We start from the raw sequence: 16,511 nt of genomic DNA on the forward strand, positions 1-16,511 counted from the left end.
CCACCGATTCATCTACTACCGTGGGTATACCCCTCGATAGACTGCCAACCAGATTTCATCGACAGTGACGCGCTAGGTAGGGGGTGTGCGTGCTGAATCTATGGCAAACCAGATGGTCACCTTGTCAAGCTCTATGGCCCCCTCGAGCCAGACCAGATCTTCATGGTTGGATCCATGACCTAGGTCAACGGCCCCGGCGGCAACGAGGAGATCGTGGAGCCGATGCAGGATCACCCTGCGCCGATCACGCCAACACCAGCAATGACATCTCTGGTCCCGACGCCACATCGCTGGATCAGGAGATCCATCAGCAACGATGATCTAATTACATCCATCGACCGGGTCACAGATCGCTTGATAGAATGCCAGCTCCTCGTGGATTCGATCCTAGATCGATCTAGAGCGAGCGGCGATTTTCCTATGCTCCGAGACCACCAAGCCATAGTGACCGAGCGACCTGCTCGGCCACACCGTGCAAGGCGGATAGATTCCGATCTGGTGATCATGGCTACTCCAGAAGGGCGCACGGTGCGGCGCCAACCACTGCCCGCCACCGGCCTTCGCTTGGATGACTATGAAGCTCCGATGGAGAACTCGACGAGGCCCTACCCCTTCAGGTTAGAGGGTGCAGGATCTGCGTATCAGAACGCCATCCACCACCTCTTCGCCCACCACGTCGAACGCAATCACATCACCAACCTTTACGTGATCGACCCAACTGACCCCGGTCAACCCACGCCCGTGGTCAACATGGTGGCTATTCATCAGCTCTCGGGGGATTCCCCTCTTCATCACGTCTTGGACAAAAGCCTTGACGATTCTTCCGAGGGCTCGACCAGGACCCTGTCTAGCTGCCCTACTTTCTCTTCGGGGTTCGGGGCATGATTTTCCACGTCAGCCATGATAGTGTTACCAAGGAGGGTGAAACCGCTGAAGAGCGCGACGCTCGTCTAGTGAAGAACGCCCATCGCCAACGTCGTCGAGACGCAAAAGTGGCCCCTGAGGCCAGCAAAGATGGTCGTGGCCTGTCCCACCATCAACGCAATCTAGAAGGGGCATTTGACATGGTTGGCGACCAGCCAGTCTATCAGACTCCAAGCGCCAATCTCACTATCGCTTTCAATGAGCTCGACAAACTCCCTCACACTCTAGAGGTCAAGAAGGTTCGTGCACACATCATAGCTGCACAAGTCTAGGTCAATGAGTTTTGAAACGATGCGCCATCTTACTCCACCGTGTTGGCTCGTAGCCGCTGCTCCCGCCGCGACGGAGGAGGGCAACATCATGGAGCTGACCCTGCTCGATCTCATACTAGAGGCCCCTACTCTATAGAGGTTCCAGGGGCAACTATGAAGCCTATTCATGCCAAGACGCCCACCCACCATGTCCCTAGGGAGGTCAGGGCGGCAACCGCAACCAGGAGGTCAACCAACCCGCTCCTCGTGACCTTCGCGATCACCTTAACGCTAGTGCGGATGCCTGTGGCCGCATAAAAAATAGTAGGTCTGCACACTACGATGCAAAGATAGAGCACCACCGAAGATTCGACACTAAACATGAAGGATTCACTGCTCGCCAAGCACCACTTCCCGTCGGCACATCGGGACTTCGCCCCTTTATAGGGAGGCTTCAAGCCGTCTGGTGGCCGGTAGGCTTCAAGGTCATTGGTGTCAATACTTATGACAGAAAGGCCAACCCCGCTCAGTGGCTAACTCTATATGAGATCATCGTAAAAGCTATGGGTGGAGACGAGGACATCATGGCAACCTATCTTCCTATCATGCTTAACCAGTCTACAAATAATTGGCTCCTTAGCTTGCAGGAGAACTCCATCCAATCTTGGGATGACCTCAAGAAAGTCTTTACCGACAACTACATGGCTACATGCGAGCAGCCCCGCACCAAGTTTGACTTGGAAAAGCTTCATCAGTCCTCTAGGGAATCTCTGCATGACTTCATCAGGCGCTTCTCAGAGACAAGAAACTCCATCCCCAACATCACCAATGCCGAGGTCATTGTCGCCTTCACCAAAGGGCTTCGACTCGAGCAGCTTCGTGGTAAGCTGTACCACAAAAGGCCTACCACCATCGGCGAGCTGATACAAACGGCGAACGGGTACGTTGATGCCAAAGAAGCCAAATGGGCTGCCCGCTCTACTCATCGCGAAGACAGATGCCACGACGATCACGATCACCGCCGCGATGGTCTTGACCCTTGTGATGACCATGATCGCCGTCACGATGACCGCGACCCCTGGCATTATGATCATCCAGAGAGCTCAAGAAACAGACAAAGCCACCATCGCTGACCTGATACCTCCATCAACACCGTTGACACCCATGTCAAGCATACCTATGACGTGGATTTTGGCAAGCTACTGGATGGCCTATGCCCTATCCACAAGGATGCCAAGTAGACCATGCGGGAGTGCAGGGGCCTAAAGACTGCGCTCAGGGGAGAACCATAAAAAAAGCAGCAGCGCAATGATGATGAGACAGATGACGGTCCATGTGGAGAGCGAGGCAAGAACAAGGGCCCTACATACCAGGATCCCACCAAGACCATTGCTACAATTTTTGGTGGGAGGGTTGTCTCTGAGGACAAGCAAGAGCAGAAGCTCATAGCCCGACGCGTCATGTCGGTCGCTACATATGATGGCCCCGTCTCTAATCCAAAATATCTCGACTAGTCGAAGCACCGGATCACCTTCTCTAGGGCTGATCAGTGGTCAGACATCCCGTACCCAGGACGTTTCCCACTCATCTTGGATCCTATAATCAAGGACGTGCGCTTCTAGAAGGTCCTCATTGATGGAGGGAGCGCCCTCAACATTCTTTTCGCAAGATCTCTAGAGGAGCTAGTTCTCAAGAAGAAAGATCTCACCTCCATGGACTCTCCATTCTGGGGAATCGTTCTTGGGAAGGTGTCCCTCCCCTTAGGATAGATTGTACTGCCGGTCCAGTTTGGCACCACAAAGCACTTCTATGTCGACTACGTCAACTTCCTCATCGTCGACTTTAACACGGCATACCACACCATCCTCGATTGATCAACTCTTGCTAAGTTCATGGCCGTGCCACACTATACATATCTAGTACTGAAGATGCCGATAGAGCAGGGGATCCTCTCCCTGTGCGCCAACCTTGACGTTGCATCCAACTGCGAGAAGGAAAGCTTTGTGCTCGTTGAGGCAACTGATATCTCCATTCGTATGTAGGACTGCATCACGACTTCACAGGTGATCCCTCCAGAGGACCTAGAGATCCCTACCCTAGAGGCTGCCTGAGGCTCAACCAAGTCTAGGGAATTCAAAGAAGTAGTCCTCGTCCTCGATGACTAGTCCAAGACTGCTCGGATTGGGGCCAACCTCGATCCTAAATAGGAAGATGCGCTCGTCAGCATCCTATGCAAGCATATCGACATGTTCGCATGGAAACCTGTGGACATGCCCGGTGTGTCAAGGGAGCTGATCGAGCACTCCTTAAATGTCTCGGTGATCGCCAAGCCCATCAAGCAAAAGCTTTGACTATTCATGCTAGACAAAAAGGAGGCTATTAGGGTAGAGATAACCTAGCTCTTAGCCACCAATTTCATAAAAGAGGTGTACCATCCAGACTATCTTGCCAACTAGGTTCTTTGTAAGAAAAAAATAGAGAATGGAGAATATGCGTTGATTATACTGATCTCAACAAACATTGCCCTAAAGACCCCTTTGGCTTACCTCGCATCGACAAGGTCATAGATTCTATAGCCGGTTGTGAGCTCCTGTGCTCTCTAGATTGCTACTCTAGATATCACTAGATCACACTAAAGGAAGAAGACCAGATCAAGACATCGTTCATCACGCCCTTCGGCGCCTACTGCTACATGACCATGTCTTTCGGTCTAAAAAACGTGGGTGCGACTTATCAAAGAGCCATCCAACGCTGTCTCAAGGACCAAATTAGGAAGAATATCGAGGCCTACGTCGATGTTGTGGTAGTTAAGTCTAGGACTGCTGACACTCTCATCGCCGACCTCACTGAAGTTTTTAAAGCATTGAACGTGTACCGATGGAAGCTAAATCCCACCAAGTATATTTTTAGCGTTCTGTCTGGTATATTGCTAGGCAACATCATCAGTCGCCGTGGCATCGAAGCCAACCTAGAGAAGATAGCGATAGTGACCAACATGAAGCCATCAACCCACATCATAGATGTCCAGAAGTTAACAGGGTGCATGGCGGCTTTAAGTCGTTTCATATCCCACCTGGGCAAAAAGGGACTCCCCTTCTTCAAGCTACTTAAAGCTCAAGAGAAATTCATTTGGTCAGAGGACACTGACAAGGCATTTGTCGATCTCAAGTGGTTCCTCACCATACCTCTGATCATGACTGCCCCCTAAAAGGATGAGACCCTGCTAATCTACATAGCAGCGACCAACCGGGTAATCAGCACCGCCATCGTCGTCGAATGAGAAGAGGCTAGCCACGCATACAAAGTCCAGCGCCCAATCTACTTCATCAGTGACGTCTTAAATGAGTCTAAGACTCGCTACCTACAAGTCTAGAAGCTACTGTATGCCATCCTTATCACATCCTAGAAAGCTCCACCACTACTTCGACTCCAACCACATAGTGGTCATCATGGAGTACCCACTCGATGACATTCTCCACAACAAGGAAGCCAGCGGCCACATCATCAAATGGGCGGTCGAGCTTGGCACCTATACCATTGATTTTAGGCCCCACCACATGATCAAATCGTAGGCACTCACCGATTTCATCGCTGAGTGGACGGATATGCAGACTCCTATCCTGGTCGACCACCTCAAGCACTAGACCATGTACTTCGATGGGTCTCTCAACCTCGATGTTACTAGGGCAGGCATATATTTCATCTCACCATCGGGGGATAAGCTTCACTATGTCCTCCGCCTACACTTTCCAGCATCCAACAATACCGCTAAATACGAAGCGGCACTTCACGGTCTCCATATAGCTGTCGAGCTCAGCATCAAATGCCTCTAGGTGTACGGCGACTTTGCACTCGTGATCAATCAGCTCAATAAAGATTGGAATTGCACCAATAAAAAGATGGGCGCTTACTGTGCCGTGATAAGAAAGTTAGAAGACAAGTTCTATGGCATCGAATACCACCACATGGTTTGGGACAATAATCAAGCAGCTGATGAGCTATCAAAGATAGGATCAACCCAGGCCGATGTTCCAGCTAGAGTGTTCATTCAGGACCTTGTGGCTCCTTCCATCAAGCAGGAAGAAGAAGCAGTTGAAGAAAAACCACCTGCTGAGCAGATAGTCGCAGCGGTCCTTGCTCCTAGCAGTGATTGGAGACAACCTTTCACCAGGTATCTAACCACTGCAGATGTCCCAGCTGACAGCACATAGAGAGAATGCCTTACTCGCTGTAGTAAGCACTACGTCCTCGTTGACAAGAGGTTGTATTGCAAAAACTCCAAAGGCGAGCTACTATAGAAATATGTCTCCGTGGAAGATGGCGAGAAGATACTCAAGGAGATCCATGTAGGCACCTGTGGCAACCATGCTACCTATAGAACACTAGTCGGAAAGGCTTTCCAAGCTAGTTTCTATTGGCCCTCAGCCGTAGCTGATGCTAAAGCACTTGTTCGCCGATGTGAGAACTGCCATTTTTTTGCCAAGCAAATCCACATCCTAGCTTAGGTCTTGTAAATGATTCCTACATCATGGCCCTTTGCATACTAGGGACTAGATATGACTAGGCCGCTCAAGCCTGTGCCGAGAGGTTTCTGCTGGGTCTACGTCTGCATTGACAAATTCTCCAAGTGGATCGAATACAAACCCCTAGTCCAATCTACAACAAAGAAAGCAGCCGAGCTGCTTGACGACATAATCCATAGGTTCGGCCAGCTGAACAACATTATCATCGACCTTGGGTCCACGTTCACCGACAGTGACTTCTAGGATTTTTGTGATGACAGATGCATCTCAGTCAAGTATGTCTCTGTCACACACCCAAGGGCCAATGACCATGTAGAGCGCGCCAATGACATGATCCTGAATGCATTGAAGAAACGACTATATGAGAAGGAACAAAAGTACCCAGGAAAATGGCTCAAGGAACTATCGGCCATGGTCTGGGGACTAAGGACCCAACCTAGTTGTAACACTGGCGTCTCCCCATACTTTATGGTTTTTGGCTCTGAGGCCGTACTGCCTGCTGACGTCATCTTTCGAGCCTAGAAGAGAAACTTCTGAGGTCGTACTACAATGAGGAGAACTCCAACCACGCATGATTCGTTGAACTAGACAGCCTAGAAGAGGATGTCTGGTCACCTATGTTTGGACGGCTAAATACCTTGATGGCCTACGTGGATACTACAATCGCAATGTCAATGACCGATTCTTCGTGGTCGGGGATTTAGTACTCCGTAGGAAACAGAAGACAGACAGGATGCACAAGCTCTCCTCACCTTAGGAAGGCCCCATCATCGTCAAGGCGGTCACTCGACCATGTTCCTACAGACCGTGCGATATGGATGAAAGAGACGTCCCAAACTCTTGGCACATCGACTTGCTTAGATGTTTCTACCCCTGAAGCATCCATTTCAAAGATGTGTACCTTTCATATTTAAGTATTCAATGAAGTTTTTTACACTGATGTTTCTCCATATTGTCTTCTCCACACTTTTCCACCAAGTGATTCTGATTCTACGTACAACATCTCAAAGATGACGTGCCAACTACGCATAACACCCGATCAAACATGACGACGCTCGGATGCCTACAGAAATGACCCTGTCTCCAACTTCTCCCTGCACATGCATGAGTGTCCGCCCTTTATGTCATGGGTGGTCGACAGTGGTTCCTTAGTGACGCCCTATTCTTCCCACACGCACATGGCCCTAGCACCTTATGTTATGGTTAACAGGCTAGCTAAGGCTGAGGACTCAGCTACACACCACTGATCGGATGGTTTATATCAAATATAAACATAAACATACCATAACTACAAGCATTCAGCAAAATTTGTGACGTACCCAACACAAGTTTTTCCTAATCTACAGAGCACTGCTCTCCCCCTCAACAAACAACTCAACATCTTTGGCCAACCTCTTCGCTGGCTCCTCCGCCTCGTCTTCCAGCCCAGCAATCTTCTCCGTGTTCGTACCCTGCGTGTATCCGATCGCCACCCGTTGGAAATCCACCGAAGGGTAGTGTGACCTCAGCTGTGTGAGCATGTGGATGATAGTTCCATGGGCCGTGCTACATGCAAACTCCTTGAAATCCACCCATGTTGTTAGGCAATGATCCACCACCGATCGGTATGGCCCATCACTGGGCAGACGTCCACCCTCGGGTTGCTCTAGACCAACATAGTCCAGCATGGGCTAGATCCCCACGATCATTGTCTCTAGCTTATCATCTTGAGTCATTACCTACTCCATGAGCACTTGGAATTATGCTTGAGACTGATGTTGATACTCTGCAAATGACATAGGTACATGTTAAACGCATGCCTAAGGTCGTTCAAGTTAAAACTACATGAAAAAACACTCACAACAAAGGTCCTCAATGGCCTTCTCGGTCCTCTCCTCCGTTTTCTCCTTCACCTCTAGAAGCTAGTTGATGGTTTCCTAGGATAGGCTGAGCTCCATCTCTAATGCTACGCACAATAGACAGACGTGTCACATCACTGAATAACAGCAAAGCAAAATTTTGAGCCAAACCTTTTTCCCGATCGGCGCTGTGGCAAAGCTGCTCAGCCATCGATAGGCCCTCAGCCTCCATCTGCTAGCACTCCTTCTCCAATGCCTCAACCTTCACCTCTAGGTCCTCCCTGCGGTTGCGCTCTCAGAACAGGCGTGCCAGGAGGTCGTCCACCGATGCCTATAAATTCTTGTTCTTTTCCAGCACCGAGGCCATTTCCTCAAGCTACCGCTGGCATTGCTCGGACACCTTCATCACATTCTATAGCGAGCAAATAGATTAGCTGACCCTTTCTCCCTAAAAAATTCCCTCAAGCTTACTTCAATGTGGACTAGCATTGAAGTCAGATCAGTCCTCAACATTTTTGCCTCCGAGCTCGCCTCCCTCTCCTCCAGCATCTCAAACTCTTCACCGCGCTGGATGATGGTGCGAAGGAGTTGGGGCGGTGGGGTGGGCTCCTGCACTATCTCTTTGACCCTAGCGGTGGTCGACAGCAAAGACGCCCTCCTTGACTGCCGCCGTGCTCGAACAGGGCATTCAAGCACCGCCTCCGCTGTTGATGCACCCCCAGATGGTGCTTGTTCAGCAACTGTGGGAGGACCTTGCACCGTACTGCTCAACACATCCCCTACAAGCTCCATAGTTGCCCCCACAAGGCCACTTGACGTCGCCGCTACATCCCACATTTCCTTCACATTAGGATCGCCCTTGTCGTGCAACCCATCGCCAAGCGATGCCAGTCTGGTTGTCGTGGGCTCTCCTATGGTATGGCAGGTTGGCCCTGTAGTGTTGATGGTTCCAAGACAGGGGCAACTAGATCTGCTCTTGTCTATGCTCGGTTAGTGGGGGAGCCACCGGCTCCCCCGCATGCCTTTTGTCACTAGCAGCCAATGGCTGCAGTTCCTCCATCGACTCCGCGCTTCAAGAAGAAACAATAAGTTAAAGAAACAAACTACAATACTGAAGCAACATTGCAAGTAAACAAGGTACTTACAACTATGACTCCCGTTGCGTAGCTCGGAACCAGTGCCCCCGCCTGCTACCTATCAGCCTACCACCCGAATAGGTCGGTGTCTCCATCACCGCCACCGGAGTCGTCCACGTGGTCTCGGGGACTGCGGTGGCTACCTGTGCTATTACCACAAGGGGTGTAACTATGATCTCAGGGGCTTCAGTAGGTGCTCAGTTTATTGTTGCTAGTGCTGGTCGAGTCATCACCGCGGACGACGCCTGAACACCACTGGGTGTCATGGCCATGGCTTACTGCGTCCGTCACATCTCGTGGGTCCTAGCTCTGGCTGGCACGGCCGGTGGTGGTGTCCTGTCCCTTGGAGATGGTGGTGCTGCCAACCCATCATCATCCGACGAGCTTGAAACCACCATTTGCCATCTTTGGAGGTGAGTTGGAGCACCGATTTCCACCGACCGCTCTTCTCGATGGGACGATCCTGTATCTTCCTTCTCTTCAAAGATGGCTCCGTGCTAGTAGGCCGCTTCCCCTAAAGTTTTTTCATGGACATCTGATGTCTGCTCACCCCCTATTTCATTGTCGTCGTCATCTAAGCTATCCCCACCAGCACCCGAGCTGGCTCGACACTAGGGACTGCTCAACCAGGCATCAACACCCCTCGGCTAGTCCACCAATGGCATGGCTGAAAAGTATGCTGCTCGGTCCTGCCCATGAATTTTCAAGAGCACGAGTGAGTACATCGCAACAAAAAAGGAATTAGGCCAAACTAATACAAAGACTCTTACCGCTGGCAGGAGGTTCCCAACACTAAAGTCCTTTTGCTGGTCCTCAACCTTGCGGCGCCCCTTGAGGTTAAACAACACCCCAATCTACCTCTTGACTTTCTCTTAGGCAATCGGCTCAGGCACCTCTCGGGTACCGTCAGTGTCCCCCAGAATTCATATGCGGGGTGTGCCCTTTCCTTGCTAGGCTGGCATCACCAAAAAGTGAAGTGCGTCGCCACTATGACCCCATCTATTCTCCTTCGGTCAATCAATGCCAGGAGCTCCCTCACTAGCTCCATTCCACTGGCACTAGGTCTCTCTGCCCACCTGGCATTGCTCACGGGAATCTAATCAATGTCGCCCACGAGATTTCAAACAAAAAAGTGGCGGATGAGATCAAAATGTGGGAGAACGCCAAGATAGGCTTCGCAGAAATGGAGTTTGGGCCCATATTACAAAGACTAATGGCATAATACTCAATCAATCCATGGAGGAACAGATGGATCGGAACGCCAAATCCACGATAGAAATAATCTTCAAACACGACCAATTCATCACCGCGGGGAGTTGGAAAGCTCTCACCACAAGTAGGATGCCATCCCACCATCACCCTATCCGACAGCACGCTGTCCACCACCAACTGGTTGAGAGCTGCCTCGTTGCTGACGGAGCTCACCCATTCCTCAACGCGATTGAGCTCGCGCGACGCCCTGCTCGCTCTGCTACGGCTTCTCTTGGGTGCCATCTCATAGATCTAAAAAATGGTGGGAGATTATGAGCTTGTTGTTGCTAAGATGGTGGATCAGTTGCCAGGTGATGTGGTATGGGCACGAGAAAGAAGACGAAGAGGCGGGAGCAGGGTGGAGAATGTGCACCGAGCCTGTGGCACTTTATAACGGTTCAACCCTCGACCCTTTTCCTTCTAGGGATTTCGGGGAAACCACACCAGACCCGCTGCATTCCCTCCCGAAACCGCCACACGCTGATGGGACACCAAAGGCACAAGGTGGGCCATGGCATTAAATCACATGGCATGTGGAACGATGATACGAATCTCTAGACTCAACGCTGGATCGTTAGAATTCGTTATGCATCTACACCTACATATTTCTCTTTGACCCCACTACAAGATTCCTTTATCATCTTCCAGTAGGTTCAGGGACTAAGTGTGTACACTTCACCTTGTGGTGAATGTACTGGTTCCCCGATTGCACGATCTTTCGGCAATGATAGGGACTGCATATTTTTCTTTGACCCTGCTATAAGATTCCTTTATTATCTTTCAATAGGATCGAGGACTACATTATGTACAATGCACCTTGTGGTGCATGTACTTTTTCTTATTCACAGTGTGTTGACTTCGTCAAATCTCCACCTATGCTCTCCCCTGATGACCACGTCATAAGGACCATCGCAATTGGCACTTAAGTGTGTACACTTCACCGACCAAGACTTTATTTTTTTACTTGAGCTCCTTACATCCTTATGACAAACCACGACTTCGAGTGAGTCCGAGCTTGACGCCTAGTTAAACTGGTTGGACGCTCGTTCGAACTGCTCGGACGCTTGCTTCAACAGCTCGGCCCCTATTTGAACTAGTCGGAAGACTGATCCTGATGAGTTGATGCAAGTTGGACAGCTCGGATGGATGCAAGATGGTGATACTCAACAGATGCAAGGTGCTCGGGGACTAGCTGTGGGGGTATGACCCCCAGTACCCACAAGACTCCACATGGGCCAAGCCGCTAGGGGAGGCCCAACCTACAAGACTAGGCACGGGTCACCCCCAGTACCCACAAGACTCCACATGGGCCAAGCCGCTAGGGGAGGCCCAACCTACAAGACTAGGCACGGGTCGCGCCACCGGTAGGGGCCCATCTCACATGACAATGTCATACGAAGTATGCCGCAGGACGGCGTGCTTCACAAGGCAATGCAAAGATTATCGGTGATCGATGAAATCTACTCGGATATGATAGGTATTATACGATCTGTAACTTCCTATCTTGTAAACCAATCAGAATGAAAATAACCGATCTGTAACCCTACCCCTAAGCTATATAAGGCGGGTAGGGACCCCTCATTTTGATTGAATCATACGCAATACAAACCACAGAGACATAGGATATAGGGTATTATGTCAAGTTGATGGCCTGAATCTGTCTAAATCACTGTCTTTTGCGTTCTGTGGCACCATCTAGTTCTCTCACGCGCACCTCCACTGATTCATCTACTACCGTGGGTATACCCCTCGGTAGACTGTTAACCAGATTTCGTCGACAACCCCTACTGATATAAATACCCCCTCCATCTAAGAAAGAATGCAACTATGTGTTGCGTGCCAGTTAAAATGATTCACATTTGACCAAGTTTATAGTAAATAATATTCACATTTATGACTCCAAATCAATTTATTATGAAAATATATTTCGTAATTAATCTAATGATATTTATTTGATATAATAATTATTGATACTTTTTTTGCCTGTTCGCTGGTTGGTTTCTGGGCTGGTTTGGGCTGGCTGGTGCTGGTTTGTTGTGAAAGGAAAATATTGTTAGCTGGCTGGTTTGGGCTGGCTAAAACCAACAAGCGAATATGGTGTTTATCTACTATATAGCAAATATGTCCGTGCGTTGCGACGGGAGAAAAAAAACTATCTAACATTCGATTTGTTCGCTTCAACTTGCTACACAGCTGCAATGTCCGCAATAGCTTAATCTGTATAGGTGCTACTTTTGACAGTGTGAGTGTTTACTGTAGCAATCACAAACAAACGGGGTCATTAATGGAAACAAGGATGTCAAATGTTAGATATCTATTTATTTTTAGTACAGTTAAATATGAAGTTTTGTAGCGTCTTTTGAGGATCTATAGAGATATGTAATTTTATATATTATTAAAGTCAGCAAGGAGTTAATCGTTATCGTGTCTCGATTTTTACATATCATCCTTAGCGAGAGTTTCATTGTTATACGCGGAAAACTTAGAGATTTGCACGGGCAGATAGCTTAAAGAAACATTTATTTTTAGGATTAACTCCACTTTTGGTCCCTTACCTATTTGGTTCGTCTAATTTTGATGCTCAACTACAAAACCGTCTAATGCTAGTACCCCAACTGTCAAAATCGTTCACTTTTAGCACGTGGGTGCGGATGAGACTGTTTTATCCAACGTGAAGCGGTTTTGTCCATCTCAGTGACATGTAGGGCCCACGCATCATCGAGTCAACATCCTCGGTTGCTTTGTCTCCATCGACTGCGACGGGCAGGGAGCCGACATCATCCATGCCATCGCCGACGACGTCTCCATCGCCGATGTCCCACGCCTCGTGCATTCTTTCTTCCCCCTCGACGGCGCCGTCAACCACGACGGCCACCACCTACCCCTCTTCGTCGTCCAGGTCACCGACCTCACCGACGGCGTCTTCCTCGCCTTCATCCACAACCACTCGCTCTCCGCACCGCCTTCTAGGACTTCCTCAACGCCTGGGCAGGCATCGCGCGTGGTAGCCTCTCTGTCTCCCCTCTGCCCTTGTTGGAGCGCTGGTCGCCCGACGGGCTGACACCGCCGCCACCGGTCGTGCTCCCCTATCCCGACCTCACGGGGCTCATCAAGTGGCTGTCCCCGCCGCCGCTGCGTGAGCGGATGCTGCACTTCTCGGCAGAATCCTTAGAGGCGCTCAAGGATCGAGCACGGTAGGAGCTCCTGGCGGCCGGTGACGCCACTGATGTGGCCGCCGTAACTAAGTTCTAGACGCAGAGCTCCCTGGTGTGGCACTGCTTCACCTGTGCGCGGCGCAAGGCGCCGGACCAGTCCACCGTATGTCGCGCTGCCATCAACAACCGCACGCGCCTCCGCCCGTAGCTGCCAGCCGAGTACTTCGGCAACACAATCTACGCCATCTCCACAGAGGTGGTGACCGTGGGGGATCTGCTGGCGCGTGGCCACGGGTGGGCGATGGCGGCCATGGGGCGCGCGGTGGTGGCGCACACGAACGCCGACATCCGGGCGCGCGTGGCGGCGTGGATGGCCAAGCCCGTCGTGTACACGCTCAGGTACTTCGACCCTAACGACGTCATGATGGGCAGATCGCCGCGGTTTGAAATGTACGGCTACGACCTTGGCTGTGGGCCGCCGCTGGCGCCGCGCAGCGGTAGGGCCAACAAGTTCGATGGGAAGGCGTCGTTGTACCGGGAGCTGGAGGGCGGCGGCAGCATCGATGCGGAGGTGGTGCTGACGCCGAAGCACATGGCGTTGTTGGAGCAGGACGACGAGTTCTGGGCGGCCGTCTCGTCGGACAAACCTTGCCCGCCGGCGGTGGGGAAGAATTGACTGCCCATGGCCGATCAATGTCAGATACACAGCAAAAGGAGTCGATTTGCCTTTGAAAGATAGACACTTGTTCTATTCTTTCCCGCGCGGCCCGGAGCAGCGCCCGCCCCGCTGCTCGCGGAGAGAGGAGGCGTAGGTGGAGTGACCGTGAGGATGGAGAGGGAGGGGTTGAGTCGATGACGCGTGGGCCCCACATGTCACTGAGATGGACAAAACTGCTCCACGTTGGACAAAATAGTCTCACCCGTGCCCAGGTGCTAAAAGTGAACGGTTTTGATAGTTGGGGTACTAGCATTAGATGGTTTTATAGTTAGGGATCAAAATTAGACGATCCCAATAGTTTAGGGGTCAAAATTGGACGTAATCCTTATTTTTATTCACTGAATGACAAAGTGTTCAAGATTTAAGTTTACGGTTTGATTAGTTATGTCATCGATTGATTTGTGTTATAATAATAGTCTATTCCTAATTAATACTAACAACTTAGTAATATAAATATTTGTTTATTAAGTAAGGGTCAACATTTAAAAGACTCGTAATATTGTATATTTTTTATCTTTTTTTATAATAAAAAGCATAGTTACGTCATGGTCAGGAAATAAAAAACAAACAAACAAATAAATGGGACAGAAAAAGTCACGGACACGACACCATCCAGGAGACGGGATGGCACCTTCCTAAGGCCCTGACCCACGAAACACAAGAAAAGGGGAAAAAAGACAAAGCAGTCCAACAAGAAATGGAAACGGAATAAAAAAAAGATCCGGAGCGACCACAGGTAACCAGGCTCGATACAGATACGGATAGACAGGACGAAAAATTATACATGGCAGGAAAAGGGCAAAAAGACGAAGCAGTCCGACGAGAAACAGAAATGAAAAAAAAGATTTGGACTGACTGCCGGTAAGAGCAAGTATAATAAGGTAGAGTGAGCAGGCTAAATAGAGTTCCACGTCAACAGAATCTGAGGTGGAGGAGTGAGAATAGAAGAGAGAGAATGGAGCGGGCGGTTAGTGAAACGCCGGGCTGCACGCACAAATCGAGGAAGTAATCGCCTGCTTCCAGCCTTCAGCGGGCGCAGAGCCAACGTTTTTCACGGGGCCGTCCATGCAGTTGAGGGCCCGTACATGTAGCCATTAAATACTTGAATTATTATTAGGGTTAAGTCCAATTTACACCCTTCAACTTATAACAAAGTTCGGATTTCAACCTCGAACTTCAAAACCGGGCAACTTTGACCCTCCAGCTCTCGAAAAAGTTCAAATTTCAACATTTTGGGCTGTTTTGTCGGGTGAACAGTAACTTTTGATATTTTTGGGAGCGCCAAAATTTTATATTATTTTTTTGAGCATCTAAACGTCCTCAAATGAAAAAACTCAAAACTAAAAAGTTGTAGATCTCATCGAGGTCTACAATTTACATATAAAAATTATCTTCATCCGACATCGTATTGAAGGGTTTTCTATTTTTTGAAATTTGAGTCTCATCACGCGATAAAATATGGTGCTGAAATTTTATATTATTTTTTCGAGCATCTTACTGTCCTCAAATCAAAAAACTCAAAACTACAAAGTTGTAGATCTCATCGAGGTCTACAATTTAAATATAAAAATTATCTTCATCCGACATCGTATTGAAGGATTTTCTATTTTTTGAAATTTGAGTCTCATCACGCGTGAAACAATTTTGTCGCGTGATGAGACTCAAATTTCAAAAAATAGAAAACCCTTCAATACGATGTCGGATGAAGATAATTTTTATATGTAAATTGTAGACCTCGATGAGATCTACAACTTTATAGTTTTGAGTTTTTTTATTTGAGGACAGTAAGATACTCGAAAAAATAATATAAAATTTCAGCACCATATTTTATCGCATGATGAGACTCAAATTTCAAAAAATAGAAAACCCTTCAATACGATGTCGGATGAAGATAATTTTTATTTGTAAATTATAGACCTTGATGAGATCTACAACTTTGTAGTTTTGAGTTTTTTCATTTGAGGACGTTAAGATGCTCGAAAAAATAATATAAAATTTCGGCGCTCCCGAAAATATCAAAAGTAACTGTTCACCAGACAAAACCGCCCAGAAGGTTGAAATTTGAACTTTTTCGAGAGTTGGAGGGTCAAAGTTGCCCGGTTTTGAAGTTTGAGGTTGAAATCCGAACTTTGCTGCAAGTTGGAAGGTGTAAATTGGACTTAACCCTTATTATTATAATCTACCTCTTAGCCAATCTATTCTATGAGCTGACTACTCCTGATGGCTGGAAGTGACCTGGGACCTGACAGTTTCATTTAGCTGGCAGCGAGCTGGCTTATTAGCCATGCTCTAACCAGGCTCGATATAGATGCGGATAGGTAGGATGAAAAATTACGTGGCAGAAATTTTACCTTTTTAGTATTAGGGATAGATAATTGATTAAATTTAAGATCCTAAAATATGACACTATACTATAATTATATTCTTTCTTGGACATAGGGGATATTAAAAAAAGATGGTACAAACAAAGGTTACAAATACAAGAACAAAATCCATATTTTCATGGTCAATACGCAGGAAGCAAAACTAACTTTGCTAGATTGTGTTGATCATTATCTGGATTGATCTGCGCACACATGAGTGAACATATCTATATCTATATATTTTATATTTTCAAACCCCACTAGCAATTTATCTTGCCATGCAAAGTGTCCACGTCAGCATCCACTAGAATATCCCACTAGCACATGCAACTATCTTGCCATATAAAGTGTC

General features: G+C 48.6%; 1 protein-coding gene and 1 pseudogene across 1 annotated transcript; both read left to right on the forward strand.

The window, feature by feature from the left end:
* The first annotated feature begins 5,074 nt into the window (after nucleotides 1-5,074).
* Nucleotides 5,075-5,386, forward strand: LOC136536507 (uncharacterized). Its single transcript, XM_066528776.1, has one exon. The coding sequence runs from the start codon at nucleotides 5,075-5,077 to the stop codon at nucleotides 5,384-5,386; it is 312 nt and encodes a 103-aa protein (XP_066384873.1).
* A 5,938-nt stretch (nucleotides 5,387-11,324) lies between these two features.
* Nucleotides 11,325-13,754, forward strand: LOC136536509 (uncharacterized acetyltransferase At3g50280-like; annotated as a pseudogene).
* The last annotated feature ends 2,757 nt before the right edge of the window (nucleotides 13,755-16,511 follow it).

This window comes from Miscanthus floridulus, chromosome 2, assembly GCF_019320115.1.
Source record: "Miscanthus floridulus cultivar M001 chromosome 2, ASM1932011v1, whole genome shotgun sequence".
Lineage (NCBI taxonomy): Eukaryota > Viridiplantae > Streptophyta > Magnoliopsida > Poales > Poaceae > Miscanthus > Miscanthus floridulus.

What these genes read in the sequence shown, in the direction of transcription:
- LOC136536507 (XM_066528776.1), top strand. Translation starts at nt 5,075, where the DNA reads ATGGGCGCTTACTGTGCCGTGATAAGAAAGTTAGAAGACAAGTTCTAT.